The sequence below is a fragment of the Vanellus vanellus genome (assembly GCF_965231255.1).
Source record: "Vanellus vanellus genome assembly, chromosome: 3".
Classification (NCBI taxonomy): Eukaryota; Metazoa; Chordata; class Aves; order Charadriiformes; family Charadriidae; genus Vanellus; species Vanellus vanellus.
In genome coordinates, this window is record NC_138907.1 from 3,410,524 (window position 1) to 3,429,265 (window position 18,742).

Consider the following 18,742-nt stretch of genomic DNA (forward strand, 5'->3'; position numbering starts at 1 on the left):
TCCGCTGCCTGGGGCCAGAAGTGATTTCCCTCTCAACCCCCAGCCCGGCGCAGCCGCCGCCAGCGGTGGAGCTGGGGGCTCACTCGCCCTCCCGCAGGAGCTGCCGCGGGCTCCGGGTTTGCCCTTTTCCCCCTGCGGCCGCGGCGGTGGGGCGGCCCCGGGAGGGCTGTAGCCCCTTGGCGGCGGGGTGCCCCCGGGCTGCCGGGCCGCCACCATGTCGAAAGTGGCGGCGGAAAGTTGCGGGGCGGCGCCGACCGAGGACTTGTCCAAGGTGTCGGACGAGGAGCTGCTCAAGTGGAGCAAGGAGGAGCTGATCCGCAGCCTCCGTCGCGCCGAGGCCGAGAAGATGAGCGCGATGCTGGACCACAGCAACCTCATCCGCGAGGTGAACCGCCGCCTCCAGCTCCACCTCGGCGAGATCCGCGGCTTGAAGGTAGCGGGGTGGGCAGGGTGGGACCCCTGAAGTTTCTGCCGTGCCTCCGCGTCTCCCGCCCGTCTCGCCGGCAGCGATCTCATCAGGTGTACGATCCGGGAGGAGCCATTCCCGAGAATCGCGTGAAAAGTGAAGGAGTGAATAGCGTTTGGTCCCGCTTAAAAATCGAGTGTCCGGTTAAGAGGTTCGGCAGGCTGTGGAGCACAGCTGTTGTATGCTTTGGGTTGATGAAAATAGTTAAGTCTTGTCACTTTTGTGTTAGACCTCATTGTTTTTTAGTAAGGTTAAATTATGCTGTCTGAAGTACACGTGAAAGAATAGTGTGCAGAGCTGTAGACATTCAAAAGGTTTTGTGTAGCTTATGCTGTTTTCTGTCACTATTTTAAGATGACTTGCTCAACTGTCGGGCAGTCTGGTAGGCTGCTGGAGAGCTGGTCATTCCAGGATGCAGTGCAGTGTATGGTGATGGCAAACCCTTGGGCTCAGGTTTGGGATGATCAGAATCAAGCCCTAGTTTATTGTCTGAAAAAGACGTGTGATAGCGCATCGCTGATCAAACCATTTTCGATTGTATACGTATGCAGACTACAGCGAGAGGCAGACCAAGTCTGTAATGACTTAGACCTTCTTAATTTAACTCTTGTTGCATGAGAAGCAGAGTCCCTAATGTTTCCTTCCCAATTCCAAGGACTGGGAAGATAGTGTGACTACTTACAGATAATTACCCTGACGTAGCATGTACACGTGTATCATAGACCTAGAAAGTTGTCTGAATGTAGGCATGACTACAAAACACTTTCTGTCTTGTTGCTTTGAGAAAGGAAATTCCTTCAGTGAGGTCAGATTGGAGGGAAGGAGAGGAGAGACACATGCAGTGTGGGCTTTTGAATTGTTACATTGAGAGTACATTAGAAGAGAGTTCTTGACTTTTAGAATGGCTTTAAAAGAACTAAATTATTGTGAAAGTGACTTTGATAATAGTGTGGCATAGAATAAACAGCATGTGGGGGAAGACTGTTCCTGTCTCCTGAGTTTTCCTGTTCTGCAAAGTATGAGTGTGTGTGCTTGTGTCCTCCCTCTTATTGACAATATATGGTGTCTTGGGGGTAAAAACAACCCATCAATGATAGTACTCTAGTAAAAATAAAGCTTGCATTTAAAATGTAAGTTCAATTACAACATTTTAAATGTAAGCTAAATTACAACAATAGTCTCTTTCTCCCGGTTATGTGCAAAGGTGTTGTGACACCATATGGATTTATGCATCTTCCAGATAAGTTGTTACTTAGCACATCAAGATGCGTAGGAAGGAGTGACAAATTCCTCTTTCAATTTTGAACTCCTTAAGTGATGTTTAACTTCCGCCTTTTGTTCAGACGCCTCAGCTGGAACTTTTAAAAGCAATTTGGGAGAATGAGGTTTTGAACCCTATGTTGCTGTCTGGACATCTACCTCCTTTGTCCTGTTTGAAACAACTGGTCCATGAGTAACAATGACCAGCTGCACCTGGTTTTGGTGGGTGGGTGCCTCCTGCTTCTGACTGATGAATTGTGGGCTGCCACAACTTTATTCTGCCATAGGGTCGTTTTAAATATCTCTCACCAGCACAGATTTTTAAGGATACCTTGTAGCCTCGTTGAGATTTTTCCATTGTCAGATATGGGTTGAAATTGGTCAAGTTCAAAGTTATTTTGAGACAAAGATCAGAAGCATGCATGCACACAAATCCAATGGAGTTACAAGAGCTTCCTTTTCTTAAAAAACAGGGGTAAAATCATCTTTTTGTAAGGCTGAATTTTTAAGAATTATGGCTAATCTCTACTGCTATCATCATACATAAGAAGGAATGAATGTTTAGATGGGAGAAAGATAAATATGGTCTCAAGACAGTTCAGTAAAAGGGATGAGATACTGAAAATGTTTTCTTTGGCATATTATTCTGCTATAGTAATAGCTTGAACATTTTTGCTTCAGACTGTTCCTCGCTTAAAGAAGGGTATGGAATCATGTGCTTCATTTTGTGAGGAGTGAAAAATCTATTAAAGCAGATTATTTCATTTCAGAGCGGTTGAAGCAATTCTGATTGTGATGACTGACAAGGTTCTTTTATGCAAATCTGAAACAAAATCAAACAGAACTCGAATATTTTAAATCTCTGAAAAGTTCATCTTTATATGTGAATATGCTTTAGGGAATAGAGAGTATAAATGTTAATAATTAATTATTTCAGTGAGATTTCTGATGTACCTTGCAGTTTTGTTCAGCAATGACTCTCGGGTGAATATTTCTCAAAGGAGTGAGGTCATCATGAGAGAGCTTATGATCTTTGCCTAGTTGGGAGCTAAATTATTCTGATATTTAGCATGCAAATTAATTAAGCACCTGAAACTTTGCCGTAGCAGAAGTTAGTTTTTGGACCCTTCAAGATTAGCTCCACATTATAGTTACTTTTTACTGGGCAGTAGCTTTGTTTGAAGCTTGATGCTTTTAGAGTATGCCTGATCTATGCACACAATTATTTATGCCTCACTTTGAGTGCTTAGATGATGGGTTTATAGCAATGCTGTTCACTGGCTTGTACAATGGTAATAGTATAATGTTAATTCTTTTAGACACTTCTCTGTCATGATTATCTTTCTTTTAAAGGATATCAACCAGAAGCTGCAAGAAGATAACCAAGAACTGAGAGACCTTTGCTGCTTTCTGGATGATGACAGGCAGAAAGGCAAGAAAGTGTCCCGTGAATGGCAGAGACTGGGCAGATACAGTGCTAGTGTTATGCACAAAGAGGTTGCCTTATACTTGCAGAAGCTGAAAGAACTGGAAGTGAGGCAGGAAGAAGTGGTTAAGGAAAACCTGGAGCTGAAAGAATTGTGTGTGTTGCTGGATGAGGAGAAAAGTGGTGGAGCAGGCAGCCGGAGCTCTATCGACAGCCAAATCAGCCTGTGCCAGTTAACCACAACGAGTACTTACATAAGAGATGTCGGTGATGGGAGTAGTACTTCTAGCACGGGAAGTACAGACAGTCCAGACCATCATAAACATCATCCAAGTACTAGTCCAGAACATCTTCAAAAAACTCGGGGTGAAGGAAGCCCTGAGCATCAGAAACACAGGAGTATCAGCCCAGAGCACCTCCAGAAGCCTAGGAGTTCTGGCAGTCCTGATCATCACCTGAAAGGACCAAGTCCAGAACATCACAAAACCATTGTCAAAGCACCTGAACAACAAAAGCACAGCAGCAGTAGCCCAGAAACTCTTCCAAAGCATGTTTTGAGTAGTAGCCCTGAACACTTTCAAAAGCAGAGGCCTGGTAGTAGCCCTGAGCATCAAAAGCACAGCAGTGGCAGTCCAGATCATCTTCAAAAGCACACGCCAAGTGGAAGTACAGAACATCTCCACAAAGTGAGGGGTACAAGCCCTGAGCATCTCAAACAACACTATGGAGGGAGCCCAGAGCATCTCAAACATCTCAGTGGAGGCAGCAGAGAAGGTACCCTCAGGAGACAAGTAACAGATGACCTGTCACCTCACCACAGAAGTATATACAATGGAATGAATGGTGGGTTAATACGTTTAGTGAAAATTCACTTTGAAAATTACTAAGATAGTTTCAGTGCTATTTCAGCGATTTCTGGAAAAGGAATAATGTTTTATGTGAAATGAAAGGTAACAAGTCAGGTGTCAGCATTATTCCTTTAGCAATTGAATGAATCAGGGTATACCTGTTGGTCCATCTAGCAGGTGTTGGGTGGATTAAAAAAGTAGATGAAGAATGCATCTTGAGTGTTGGTGTAAGGTATCAAGAAGGGGCTCTTGGCCCTGATCCTGTTGTGTGGTTGGTAGGTGTAAACTGTTTGTCCCTAGGTAGATTTCTGTTTACATCAGAGAGGAATTGTGCATGTTTCTTGTCCCGCCTATATTTGAGTCAGCAGAATGGAGGTGAACGTCTCCAATTTCATTTCCACTTTCCTAACCTACCCTGTCTGTAGCTTTAAAGATTTAAAAATTTCCTGTTTATTGATGGAAGGCTTCTTACATCCTTTTCCATAAACTTTGGAAAAGACCCCAGATGAACAGGTAGGCTCGATATAAATGAGTGTGATAGCTCCTACTGCTTTTCAAAGCTTTGAGTTTGCATGTGTTTAATTATTAAATTGAAAATTAAGGAAGATCTTAAGGGTGGGTTTTTTTTCTTTTGCTATTGCTGCATTTTCGAAAGATACCAAATAAACACACCTAGCTTTTAAGAGCTGTGTATCCTCACTGATTGAAATTACTTTTTTTTTTTAAGATAGTCACAATTTATTTTGTTATTTTGAACAAGTGGTTACAACCATATTGAAATGAATGAAATACAGCAAATGAAATTATTAAAAACAAAGTTAAAACATCCTACTATGCTGTAGAAATAACTCTATAAAGAGTTAGCAGGATTTCTATAGTCTGCTCCATTTTGTTTCTTCTATGTGCTTTGACATGTTTTCATGAAGGAAATTAGTGTCATAGTTGAAAATCCATTTCTCAGACTCTTAGATTTGAAGTCAAGCTCTGTGGAAAGTGAATTGATGATTTTGCCTTAATAAATTGTCTTGGATGGAGTTAATGTATTTCCATTTTATAAGCAGCTGTGAGAAGTTGTGTTGAGAATGGTGGAACTGAGCACTTGTTGGATCTGCTTGTGAGATGGAGGAGAGTGAGCTCAGTGCTGGGTGCTGTCCTCATCATTTTTCACATTGCTTTCTCACATTGGTCCATTTACCTATCACGATTAACTTACAGAATGCCTTCAGTTAAGACAACCTGCTCTGTAGGGGTATATCCAGATTACTTTCAGTGAAATGCATATACTTGACAGGGCTGATGAACCCCAAAGTGGTAAGTGTGGAGACTTCTCCTTTCAATGATTTTAAAATGATTAGTAAGATGAGTGTATGACAACTTTATGAAGATGTGTAATACATAAGTTATAAAAGTTGGTCTTACAAAACTTCCATTAAATACTGTATTTCTTTCTCCATTCTTTGTTTAAAATTGACCTGGCTGTAAGTAGCGTGAAGCATGGAACCAGACTTCCTAAAAGTGGCTTCTTTCTTCCACTTACGATCATCATTCCAGTCACTGGCTATGTAGAAAGGCGATTCAAGGTTTTAAGTATATGTTTTTAAAACTCATGCACAGACAAAGATATGTTTGTTTTTTTTTTTTTTTCTGCTCTCAACGTGGTGGGCTTTCTGATTTTTTTTTTTTTTTTTTTTTTTTTTTTTTTTTTTGGTCCAAATAGTCTTGTTAAGAACTTGGCTATACTGTTAACAGTGCAATGAAAGCAGTTGCTACTTTAAAGCTGAGTCGACTGGCATCCTTTGTGCTGGGTATTCCAACTGTCTACAGTTTGGACTTTGGCCACAAGATGCTGGAGAGGGCAGCTGGTGATTTGGGAGTCTGTTTATTGACTTAATCAGAGCCAATCAAGTATAGGTGGAGAACTGGGCATTGGGCTGTAATGAAAATCCTGATCTTTTGCCTCTATTTTAAGGCATGGTGAAATTGTGAAAACATCAGTTAGAAAGTGGTGTGGAAACCTGGCCCTAAACTCTGATGAGCAATTTAAAAGGATGCTATTTTTGGTTCTTATCCCAAAATCATGTAGTAAGTATACTATATCACGATGGTGGAACATAGTTTGTTTTAAAATTTGCAGTGTATCTAGCCAGTAGGTGTTTGATTGCACATCTGTTTGATTATTTTGCAGGGCACTTCTAATCTTATTGCAGTACTTGTGGACTGTCATTTGAGCAGCAAGAGTGAAGGGTTTGTGATCCTAAGTGATGAAGAGCAAAACCTACCACCTTTTGACTCCTTTGTAAATAAAGGAATGAAATAATATATTTTAACTATATAAGCAGAACTTAATAGACTCAGTACAGGCCTGTTCCATCTCCATTGGTCTTAACTGGACTCTGAATCAGGTCTGAGAGGCAGAAGGTATTCCTCTGCATGTCAAACCTCGTTCTAAGAAGTACTATACTGACTACCCAAAATTGCTGTTCCTGACTGGAAAGCGTGTTTGCGAACAGCCTAGCCATTCCTGTGGAAACGAGAGCTTCCATACGCTGCTAACAGCTCCCATTTGCCCGGAGTTCTGGTTCTGTTAGCACTTGTGTGCCCACAGGGAAGCAGTGTATTCAGTAGTGTACAATTATCTATACCAGAACTTTGACTGTGTAAAGACGTGGGGAATGGAGTTGAAGTATTTGCAGGTTTCTGACAAACTCTTAAGCTAAAGTTAAAGCAGCTGCAATGTAATATTACAATGGTATTGGAAATATGATGTGTAGCTATAGTCTGCTTTACAGGATATGGTATATGCATTCATCATTTGGGCTTCATGCATATTTTAAACTGTCATGAGGTATGCAGAAAGTTACTTCAGTCTGAAGCTGTCTTTGGTCCACAGGCACAGCTGAAGGAATTAAGGATGAGGTGATAACATTTCCTTTCATAATTCTTCTCATGTTCTATGCTCAAAGGTTTGCTCTTGGTATTTTTTCTTGTATGACATGTCAGCTTTCACTTATAGGATTTATAAAGCTTAAAAAAAAAAAAAATTACTTCAGGGTTCTCCTACATATTTTTCTGAAATGGGTGTCCTCAACCTGTGGAGTGACAGAAAATGGGATGCGAGAGCTAAATTTGGCTTGATGTGTGTTAATTGAAAACATATGTATTTCATTTTAAAGGCTCTAACCAAAAAAAAAAAAAAAACATGATAACAATCTTTTGCTGTGATCACACCTAAATGTTCTGGGTAAAGAGCGCAGAGCTATTTGGGACAGAAAGATTGCTGAAATTAAAAGAGAAAATACCAGTGGTAAAAACATTTTAAAAAGAACACTTATACAACTAGAATAATACTTGACGGTTTAACTCTGACATAAATGTGTGGGGTATAAGTGCCTCTATATAAATTAACGTGCTTTCAGCGTTGGCAATCTGTGGTGGTTTTTATTCTTAGCAATTTATTGTAAACTTTCTATTTTAAGAAGTCCTTTGTTTTACTCTGGGCTTTGACTTTTGCGTGAAAGGAAAGTATCAGAAGGCTTTCGTATGTGCTTTTTGCTTCCTGCTGAGGTTATTAATGAAGTAAAACTGCTGACTAGCACTATACGTACTGCTGGAGGTGTGAGGACTCTTACAGAGCAAATGCAACAGCACCTCTCCTTGAACAAAGGTGTTTGTAGGCTAAATGGAGACTCATCTTAAATTTTGAACAGTTTCTGCTATAAATGTGCTTCTTATAAGGAAAACAAAATCAGAAAATACTGTGCTGAGTAGAAAGAGGAAACTGCAGTATGAGTTTTTCATAGAGAAAAAACTTACAATAATGTTACTGAGTTAACTGATACCCTCTTTGTGGAAATAGCTCACATCCTGCTGGCCAAACAGTGAAATTATGTCATGTTTCGATGTTGGTTTGCTTACATGTTATGTTTCTTAATGAGAAGGAAATTATTTCCAATTCAACTTTAATAGCAGCGTGCAGTACTTTGTGTGTGACTTGAGCTTTCCTGATGGCACCAACCACTGTACATCTGCTGTTGGGAGCCTAATACAGCATTACTTACTCTTGAGAGTAACCTGTTGTTTAATTAAAGGCTACAGGATCGATAGAATTTTGTTGCTTGTCAGTAAGAAGTAATCTACTACTTATTTCAGAAGTTTATTATTTTAAGCGTAGAGCTCTGAAACTTTGTTGGTGGGAATCTTCCAATTGAATTCCATGTGTCAGACTTGTAAATTAGTTTTAGCTATTACACGCTGTAAGAGAACTGGGGCATGATATGTGAATATGTATGTGATTAGAGCATGCTGTATTTATTACTAGACTTTTTTTTTTTTTTGTGGAGTAGTTTATCAAGTTGAAAGTGTGGCTTGTCATATCAAAACAATGAACCTACTAGAAACTCATGTTGTAGGGCTTTTGGGAGAAGTTTATGCTTACGTACACTTAACTTCACTAACAAAACAAGTTTTGGTTTAATGTTTTAGTATAAGATGGATCGTCCTTCCAGCAAAACTATTGGTATGTTAGTGGGAAGACTGATGCCTCTCCTTATAAAGAGACTTGCCTAGTTTCAAACAGTTACATGGATGTTCCAGCACTCTGGTTACTGAAAAGTTCAGTGGATGATCGAAGTGGCAAACGGACTGGTGCAGACCACAGAGGTTTGCTTCTGTCCCTGTCTATTTGATGCTAAACAGGCAGTGGCCCTACACATGATGGTGGGAAGTATAGGAAGGATTCAGCTGAACAAACCTCTCTCATTACAGGACTGTGAATACACGACAGCCGCATGTGATACACAGCACTTTCTGTGAAGTCACTACTTTCAAGTTTTATACTTTTTCCTTTTTCCTGTAGGTTGCATATCTTGCTCCACAGGTGACTTTTTTTTTTTTTTTTTTTTTTTTTTCAGTAAGGACTTGATGCTAATGCAGTCTTTCTTTGATGGAAGCAATGACACTTTCACTGTAAGAATCAGAGTAGGGAATATAGATATATTATCTTTAAACCATCACCATTATACCATGTATCTTTTAGAACAAGGTCTATGTTAGTCCGTGATGGGGCGTGTCAATAAGGAGGGAGGGAATTGGTGATGACTGTACAGCTTCTGCCAATGAGTCAGTTACTCATTTCCCTCAGTTCATGTGGTGTGCCACAGTACCACAGAAGCACTGATATAGTCCATTCAGTAACTTTCCCTTCAGACCTGTGAATAGTGCCCGTATCTTGCAAGCATTTAACCAGTACAAAGCGGAGGTTAGCAGCTATGCTGGCTGGCTGATTAATTTGAGATGTGTGGCCGTATCTCTTGTTTTGGGTGTCTGTTGGAACTTCACTGACATTTGACCACAGACCTCCAGAAGTGAAAGGCTAACAATAAATCACAGTGCCATTATTGACGGTGTCTTGACAAACACTCTGCAAGCCAGTGCTTGTGCGCATCCCCTGACTTTATTAGTGTTAAACCTGGGGTGGATCAGACATACAGATTTTTTTATTTTGTTTATTTCGTTGTATGTTTTTAAAAATAATGCATTTTCTGAGTAGTGAGTGGGAGCTTGTTTCAGTATGTACTGAAGACAATAAAAAAGTTATTTATTTTTCATGGTGATTGGGTCAAGATGCAAAACATCTGCTTTTACCTCTGAGAGCTCATCAGGATCTTGCACAGTTGTTAGTGTTGTCTGGCTGAAATATGCGGGCAGATTTTTATTTTAATTTTTTTTAGTGCCAGAATGGAAAGTCCTCACATTAAAGCCTTCTCTGGGTTCTTGCTTGGAGAGAATACCTTTAACCTGAGGACAGGACCTCGTGTAACATAGTCCTTTGCACAGCTTTCTGAGTTACAGTGTTATGATTTTATAATAGTAGAATATATTTTTAGGAATATTACAGTGATTAAATTGTCAAATTCTCTGAACTCTGGCGGTTATAATGCAGAGTTAGAATATTATAATAACTCTTGGTAAGAGCTGCTTGTTTAAGAACTTCAGCCTTGCAGGGTATATTGTGTGTGTTAGTCAAAGAGTGTCCTGTCTCTTCTGTTCTATCTATTAATGGCATCTCTTTTCTATTTTTTTTTTTTTTTTTTTTTTTATCAGGAAGTTAACAATGAAGAGCTGCTGCAGGTTGTGCAGTGATTGGAGCTGAATTAGTTGACAATTAGGGAAGCCCATAGCAGTCTGTAGCGTGGGGTTAAAATTTTGTACTACAGTTCACACACAAAGTGCATAGATGTGGATGGGAGTCAAGGACAGTGAGGCATTCCAAATTATAGGGTATTTAATGAGGTATAATAAAGCTTTGTGTACAAAAGACAATGACTAGCAATGAAAATGCATTGGCTTCTGAGCTAGTAAGTCGTATCTTAATCAGTAAACTGAAGCACAGCTTATTTTAGATCTTAATGTCATATGCTCAGATATATAGTTAGAGAGCATTGAGAATTATCTTCAAGTCATGATCTTGTTATAAATCTTGTCTGCATGTGCTTCTTGAATAGTTAAAGGGTAGTCTCTGTTAAAAGAATCAGCTAGGACTGAAACACTGAGCTTTGAATTTTGCTTAATGCAGAAAGAAGTGCAACTTGATATACGACATCCATCATTGTGAAAAGATTAAAACCAAATTATATAGTGCTTGTGGTCTGATTTGTTTTACCACAACCTTATACTTGAATCTGTAGAAAAGTCCACTGTGTAACCATCAGTGTTCTTGTCTGTCTGTAGATAACTGCGGCATTAAGCCTTAGTAAAGAAAAGGGCATGGAGTACTGTACCATGAATTTGGAGAATTATTTTAATAGGGTGCTCAGTTGTAACTAAACTCTTAAGCCACACTAGCAGATTTAGCTACACCCTCATTGCTGTGAAATGGCACAGAGCCCAGTAACGGTTAAAGCCCTGAGAAGTATCATACGTTCCTTTGGATAATACAAAATGAAGGCTAGTATGGGAATCCTTGGTGTTTGTGAGAAGAGATGGGATTCATTTGGTCTATGGTGAACATTAGCTTCTAAGTAGTAGAAACTGAGGGTGTATTTCACACTGGTGTGGTGTTCTGTTGCTGTTAAATAGAGGCAAACAGAAACTTCTGCCATTAAAACCAGTGGTCCTGGGCCCGGGGGGGCAGGAGTAAGCTAAAATACCAATTGCATTCAATTGCATCGGTCTGATCCGGGATGGCAATTTCTAATTTCTGTAAGGTGGTTCTTTTGGTCATTATTCCTTTGTATGTGGATACAATTTTTCCATACACTCATTCTCCAGCTGTGACTTGTAATATTCCTCAAGGACTTAATAATATGGTCTTCACTATTAGTGCGAACTTGAGTACTGTGAAGGGATTTAGTAATGTTCTTTGCTTCCTTTATATAGATGAATCTTCTATAATCTTGGGGGTGTTCACAATCAAGACACCTAAAAGTATATTTAAGTAAAACCTACCCTTCTGCCTTTCCCCTCTTTGTGCTATTTCTTCTTTTGAAATCTAAGCACTTGTGATGGGATTTTCAGACAGTATCATAACAGAAAGATATCAAAATGAGAAAAGGGAAGGATTAGTTTGGAAGAAGCCTTGGACAGTGGGACTGAAAGACAGCAAGATATACTAGTAATAAGTCATCTGTTTCAGAGGAATTTAATTATACAAGTATACCATGGGGGAAGGATGGATACTAAAGTTGTCTTTAAAAAATAAATGCACTAATGATTCTAGTCTGTGCACATTTAATATTTTTGTAAACTTTTTTTTAAGTGCTTTTAATTCTGCAAGATACACAGAAAAGAGTTAGGATTATGATTTGAGATCTGTCCACGAGCATTTGGTACACAGCATGAAAATGTTTGCAAATTTATTGATTGTGAATGGGAAAGCTGCTATCTTGAGCTAGGCTGTCTTAAAAGATGAACAGTTATGTGAAGACTGTGAATAACAAATAGTCTTAGTTCAACTTGTCAGTTCTGTTATAAAACTTCTGGCATACTTGCATTGTTTCTGTGTATTCTTGCAGAGAGGAAGAAACCGGCAGTTTTGCACCTCTGTACTTCAGCAAGTATGTGTTTCTTCAACCCTTTGTTTTTTATTTGCATGATTTGTATGAACTTTGCACTAAATTATTACGAATATTATGTCAGGTTACAGAGGGGGGAAAATGGTGTTTGTAATACTGATTTGTAAAACTCCATATAATAAGTTAAGTGCTTATTTAGACTAATCAAACGCAGTAGTGTTCAGGCACTGACTGAGAGGTATGTTGTAGCTGAAAGAGCACAGTGAGCCATGTGGTCAGCAACAATATTGAATGTCTCCTAAAGGTCTCCATTTTGGTACTTCCTCAAGGTTACCCAAATTATTCCAGAGCTTTTATGCCTGTAATAGCAAACTTCTCTAATTGATCAGTAGTGAGATACCTCCTTCAACTGTTTGGCCTCAAAACTGACTAGATTTCTTTCACTGCATTTTTAACTTCCAGTGAATTGTGAAAATTTGCCTTGATCAATGTTTGCTGTAGGCTTTTGGAGTATGTACTTGTAACTTGGATTCAAAGAAAAAAATATGTATGCTTTTTACAAAGGTTACAGGGCTGATCCATCACTATGTAGCTCACGTTTATGCGAAGTTCAGATAAGCCTGGAGAAAAAGCATTGATAGGTGACCCACACCCCCTCTTAGTTTCTGAGTCTATTTTCATTTTACAGTGGTTGAATCTTAATGATGTTAAAAACCCATCTTACGATTCTTGTGGTCTGAAAACATTATTGATAACGTTAAGATGGGTCTCTAAAAATACTGTTTGATTATGAGAGAGAAAAAGAACGTTTCACTGAAGGCAGCAGAATACATCAAGCACAAGCGTATGAATGCTATGAGGTAGAACCTGAAAATTGGCGCAGATCCTCAAAGTATCTGAGCACTTCACTCCTTGTTGGGCACCTGACTTGCACTGAAATTGGATCCCCAGACAGAAGCGAGATGCTTAAATATCCATGCTCTTACAGTGCTCTGAATGAAGTCACTTGTCTGTTATTGTCATTCAACTTGCTTGCTTTTGTCCATTTTAGGATTTTTTGTAACCTGAAGTTAAATTTCTAATTTTAGGTTTTTGCAATATCATTAAATCCATAAAGAAAACATGAAAGCAAAACAATGTTTTCTTTTTTCCTAACTAGCTCTTCAACCACCAAGACCAAAGGCTCTGCAGTCTTAATTAAACAGTAGCAGATGCAGAATCTATGTCTCCTCCAGGTACAGGCGCTAAGAACTTTTTGATTTATTCCTTGTTGTTGGAACTTGACACCTGATCTGCACTCCAGTCAAAGCTACCAAGTGCTACGTTTTTGACTGCTTGCAACCATAGCATGTGCAAATATTTTGGAGAACTAGGAGGATAAAAAGCATCCTGAGCATATTAAAAGAAATCCTCGTTTCAGCATTCAGGCATTGATATTTACATATTTTACCTTCCCTATAAAAGTAATAATATGGAAAGATTTCTTAACCTTTTAGAGTGTACTAAAAATTGCATGCAGGCTGATAAAAATGAATTACTGGATTGCCTAACAACATGGAAATGACTGATCAGACTATCTTGGAAGCTTGGATCTTAGAGTTTTATCCTCTCAAGTCACTCCATCATCCTGGTTTTGGCAAGAATGAGTTGGATAGTGCTAACCCCTTGTATTGATCACGCTGCTGCAATTACTTCAAGTTGTAGACCCATGGAATACTGAAAAGATACTTGGGGAAGTCCAAAAAGAGATGTAGCACAAAAGGACTTACTTGACCGTGTTTCATGATAACTACAACAATCCAAGTTAAACAAAGTATATTGTACTTAAATGACAAGTCAACGCTTATCAACTGCCACCTGGAAATGTGTGCTTCAGGCACTGAAGCTAAGAGGCAGTTTCCTGGGCAACATATAGTATTCCACCTCTGTTGCTTGATGGCGTTTTTATTTATTTTTTTAATTAACAAAATCAACAGAGTTTATTCTGATGCCAGTTTTGAAAATGAATATTTGAAGCATTAGTGAAGAACTTTTGAATGAGAAATAATTTCTGTTTGCTTTGAGAGCAAAATATCTGTTGAATTTATCAATAGGAAAAGATCTATACTTTAAATGGAGCAAACCTTGGCTTTATCTGCTTTGTGTTTGGTAGAGGTGAACTTAGCAGATGTATTTTTCAGTTAATTGATGTTAGATATCAATCCTACACGTCACTTAAACCTAATGTGAGTTTTTTGAATATTCATTGTGCTTGCTACAGGAGAAACAGGTTGTTGAGAGTGAAGATGCAGTCAACTGACACTTGCTCTCAAATTTAATGTTTTCAATTAAGTGCTTTTAATACCCCCCAAATTTTGTTAGATTTTAATTGATTTGTTTTTGCAGTGCTGCTCAGAAATATATCATGATGCACAGGAAGCAACAGGCTCTTGACACTTGTGGGAAAGGATCTGTAATGGAAGATGAAAGTTTCTCACTCTGGGCAGTGAAAAATCCAGACAATGTTTGTATTCTATTTATTAGGAAATGCTGTTTCCCAGGGAACCAGGAGCATCTTAATTCTAAACACTGAGCCTCACTGTGTCTGGTTTTTTTACCCATCAGCATAGTATTCAGGTGCCTCAGGAGTGTGAATAGTTGTGCTAGTTAGATGATGAATAAACCAGCCAGTTGGGTTATTCATCTAGCTAGCATGACTGTTGATATGGTGCTTACTAAGTACTAAATTATATCTGGTGAAACACAGTGGGAAAGGTTCTTTGAGAGACAGTTTCTTCACTGCTCCGGAAGTCTGATCAGGAATCTGGAGAGAATAAAGCTGAGAACACTCTCAATTTTAGTTACATCCAGAGACATTTTTATATGTAAAGAAATATATTTCAACAAACATAGATTTCTCTGTTTTAATGGTATAAATCAGAAATAGCTGCTTGACCTACAGATTACAGACCCAGTTCATGGGCATGTAAACACCATCCTTTTAGCAATCCAAATGTATTTCTAATTCGGGGCTCAAGGCAGCTGCAAATCTGTGGAGGTCCAGGGTTGGATGAGACTGTAGATCTTGGCTTGCCATGATGCTGACTAAGCTGTCATCTGTGGGCCTGTCTGCTTTCAAGTCCATCAGTGCTTATCTTCCATGCCATGCAAGGTGTGGCCTGGTAGCTGCAAAGCAGTCAGCTGGGCTAGAGACTCTGTGGAGGTGTGAGATTTTAGTGATAGCTATTTAGATAAGGCTTGGTATCAATTTTGTTGCATGCAAGTTTGCTAATTTCCCACAGGGTGGGGAGTGTTCTCAGAGAGATCTGAGCGTCCTCTGCCCTCCTCAAAGCCACGGTGTGCTCCTCCCTGCTTGGGTGGCTTCTTTCACCTTCTGGTATGACATCACTGCAGTCGGGTCATCAGAGCTTGTATCCCGTTATCTTGCTCTGGTTTTGTGAACACAGTGTTTTTAATTGTGTATTGTGCAGAAAACTTAACCCTCAAAACCACAAAGCTGAACTCCGAAAAACTCAAACCCAAGTATATATCAGGTCTGAAAGCCACCGAAATAAATGTTTAGTGATATCTATGTTGTGTGTTGGTTGTACGTTTAAATTTTGCTGAATTAATGAACATCTGGCAGAGGGAAGGACTGAAAATCTGTAACATGTTGGTCATCAGACTAATGACATTTATGCATCTTCTGGAAATTGCCATTGCAGTATGTCCATTCTTTTCAGGCCCAATCTGTTGGTCCAAAAACTTTCGCTCTGGTTTGTGCTGTGTAAGCTTGCTTCTCCTGACTGTTAGGAGATAAATCAGCTCTGACTAGAAAGCCTTGGCTCTTCAGCTGTAGATGGATTAGCTCATGGTAGTTCTAGCCCTGGAGATCTCTCCTGTGTTGACCAGTATAATGTTCCACACATTGATGTACGTGTGTGAATGCAGCCAAGATATCTGATGAACAAAGTCAGAAAAAATGGCTTTGTGCAGTTGAGACCTTGATGTGTATAAAGAGCTATGGATATGCTGTTAACCTGAGTAAACTCTTACACCTGTTACTTAAAGCTTTTTATCAGTAGTTCTCAAAACAACTTACCAGCAAAGCAAATATTGTGATAGTTATCTTGTGTATGAAGAACCATGAGCTAAACAAATGACAAGACAGGATTAATCCACCACCAACTACACCTTAAATCCATGTTTCCTGCATTTTAGGTCCCAATTATTCCATTGCATCATACCACTTTTCTAACAGCTTTTTACTTAGATCCGTCTGTTTCGTGTGTGGTGTAAAAACTGGGGCTGAGGTTACTCACATGCCTAGAAAACACCTTTATGAACAATTAGCTTGGTACAAACATTTTCAATGTGTTTCCTTTCGAAATCAACTTTTAAGGCAATGTTTCCTTCCTTCCTGAATTATGCTAACCTGACCAGTGGGGAGCGAAGCTATTTTTAATTATTTTGAGTGTGTGTGCAGCAGGCATATTAGAAGATGTTAATGTACCTTTTGCATTTACAGGGGAGCTTAAAAGTGTCCTTGCACATAGCGAAAGTGATTTACAATGAATCCAGACTTGAAGTGCTGTGATAGGTTTACTAGAGGAAGCTATTTTTTTCTGTCTTGCTTCTTGTGGCCTGTTTTAAGTGTGGCAGAATAGTTGTGTAGCTGTAATTGTGTTCATTTAGGAAATCAAGATGCTGATACGAATTGGAGGCATGGTCAGATATCAGCTGAGGATTTCAGGTTGCTAACTGGTACAATCAAAAGGAGTATTCATCTTTCATCAGAATAAAATTTGAAATGAAAGCTCTTACACACTAAAAAACTGAGAACACGATATTTTGGCAAGATGGTCGTTTGGCCCTTAGTAGCAGTCAAAAGTGTGGCATCTTGTGGATATGCCAGAGAAGAGGGGAAGTAGTACTCGGCAAATATAAATCTTCATGATGAGCCTCAGTCTGAACATCTATGTGACTTGGCAGATGTGGAAGATAGGAACTTTGTGAACTAGTGGATTTTGAGGTTTTTTGGTTGAGTGCCAGTAGACTCCTTTCTAGCAGGTAGGTGGTTGCTGCTGCTCTCTATCAAATACTGCAGTCTGAAATATTTACTTTAAGTCATGTGAAGCAGTGGCTGTGTTTGAGGGAAGACTGGGTAAAGGTTCTTGCCGTCTGCCAAAAGATGGAGGTTTCCTGTACAAGGTAACTGTAGCAAAGTCACTTCTAAAAATGTTTATGACTGGCACTGATCAGAATTCAGTCCAGGATTTTAAAGCTCCATAGTAATGTACTCTCAGTGGGGAGTCGGGCTTTGCCATTCAAAACCGACAGCCTAAACATTTCCAGTCAGTGATATGTGATGACAGGACTACAGTAACAATTCTTGTTATGAGTAGACAGTTACTGCAATTACAGCAGCTTCCTGCCATGCTAAGTAGTGAGTTTTTAATGGCACTTCTTATGACGAAATGTGGTCTGGGTGCAATTTAGTGTTTCAAGCCTGTGCAGAGATTAAAGAGACGTTGGTACTGTTACTATTTTAATCTTACTTACAAAGTAGAGCAAACACCAGGTTGTGTGTCCTGAGCATGATTTAGCAACCTGTTAGTCTTTTAATTATCTCCTTCCTAATTAGATTGGTCTGATTATTTGGTACTTGAAATAACTGCATATTTTTAAGTTCTCAGGGCAGTAGCTTTTGGAAATTTCATTGCTTTTCATTTTACAGGCATTTTGTCTTTCATGCTGAAGTATGGGAACATACGGTGCTATTTCTCATGTAGCACTTGTCTAAATATCTTTGCTTGTAAAATTTTCTGCAGAGCCATGTAATTTTCTCCTGTAAAAACATTCCTAATATATTTAACCAATTTTATAACTACAGCATGGGATTATCATGTTTTTGTCATCATAAACTTTTACTGGATGTAGGTCAAGAAATTAAACTGTGAACCCTGGATAAGAAAAATGAACAGTAAGTAGCTAGAAATTCGAAGAGACTAATAAGAAATATAATAGTGATAATTGCATAAAAAATAAAATAGTTTATCAAAACACTTCCCAGGTGTTTTGAAAGGACCAACATAGGAATTTTGTTTTTAAGCTGACCTCTTGGGATATCACGGACAGTAGACACGCAATTCTCTAATACAGTGTCCAGAATGCTCACATGGTAACTGGTTATGTCTCATGTTTTGTGTTCTGTTTAGTGAACAAACTTTCCAAGTGAGAGTGTTTCTTCTGCCTAAGCCATGTGAATATGGCAAGGTTGTATTAAACCAACGCCTGAAGGACCTCTTGCTACTTAGAAGAAATGACTGCTTGCCTGTTTCAGCCTCTTGTGTACTGTGCTATAGAAATGCACATGTGTGTAGATGTGTGCTGTAATCTTGCTGCTTCTGAAAACAAAATGACTCACTGTGTTGTCATGAAATCATTTAGGGTTTGATAATTGCTTTTGTTTATGCAAGTGGCTGACTTTAGACTTGCATGTTCCCACCAAGTTCACAGGCTTTTAGAAGCAGGTGGTGTTTTTCTTGGTTGTGTTTTTGTGGTGTTTTGTTTTTTTGTGGTTTTTTTTTTTTTTAGTTGTGTCATGAAAACATGAGCTGGGACTTAAAATTTTATTCCGGGGGAAGCAGGCAGCAATCCCTTTTTGCCCATCATGTTCTGATCTTGAAAGAAAAGCTGCAGGATTTCCTTCAGAAGTTCTATTCTTCCACTGTCTGCTGTCAGTAAGATT

The 18,742-nt window shown here is 39.2% G+C and overlaps 1 protein-coding gene across 1 annotated transcript in view; it reads left to right on the forward strand.

Moving 5' to 3' along the window:
* Positions 1–214: 214 nt before the first annotated feature.
* The window catches only part of CCDC85A (coiled-coil domain containing 85A), a gene marked incomplete at its 5' end in the record, with an annotated part of 82,403 nt that continues 63,875 nt past the window's right edge, over positions 215–18,742 (forward strand). Inside the window, 2 exons of the mRNA XM_082480221.1 lie at positions 215–433; positions 3,080–3,995. Of these exons, the coding sequence (XP_082336347.1) occupies positions 215–433; positions 3,080–3,995 (1,135 nt within the window). The remainder of the gene's footprint in view (positions 434–3,079; positions 3,996–18,742) is intronic.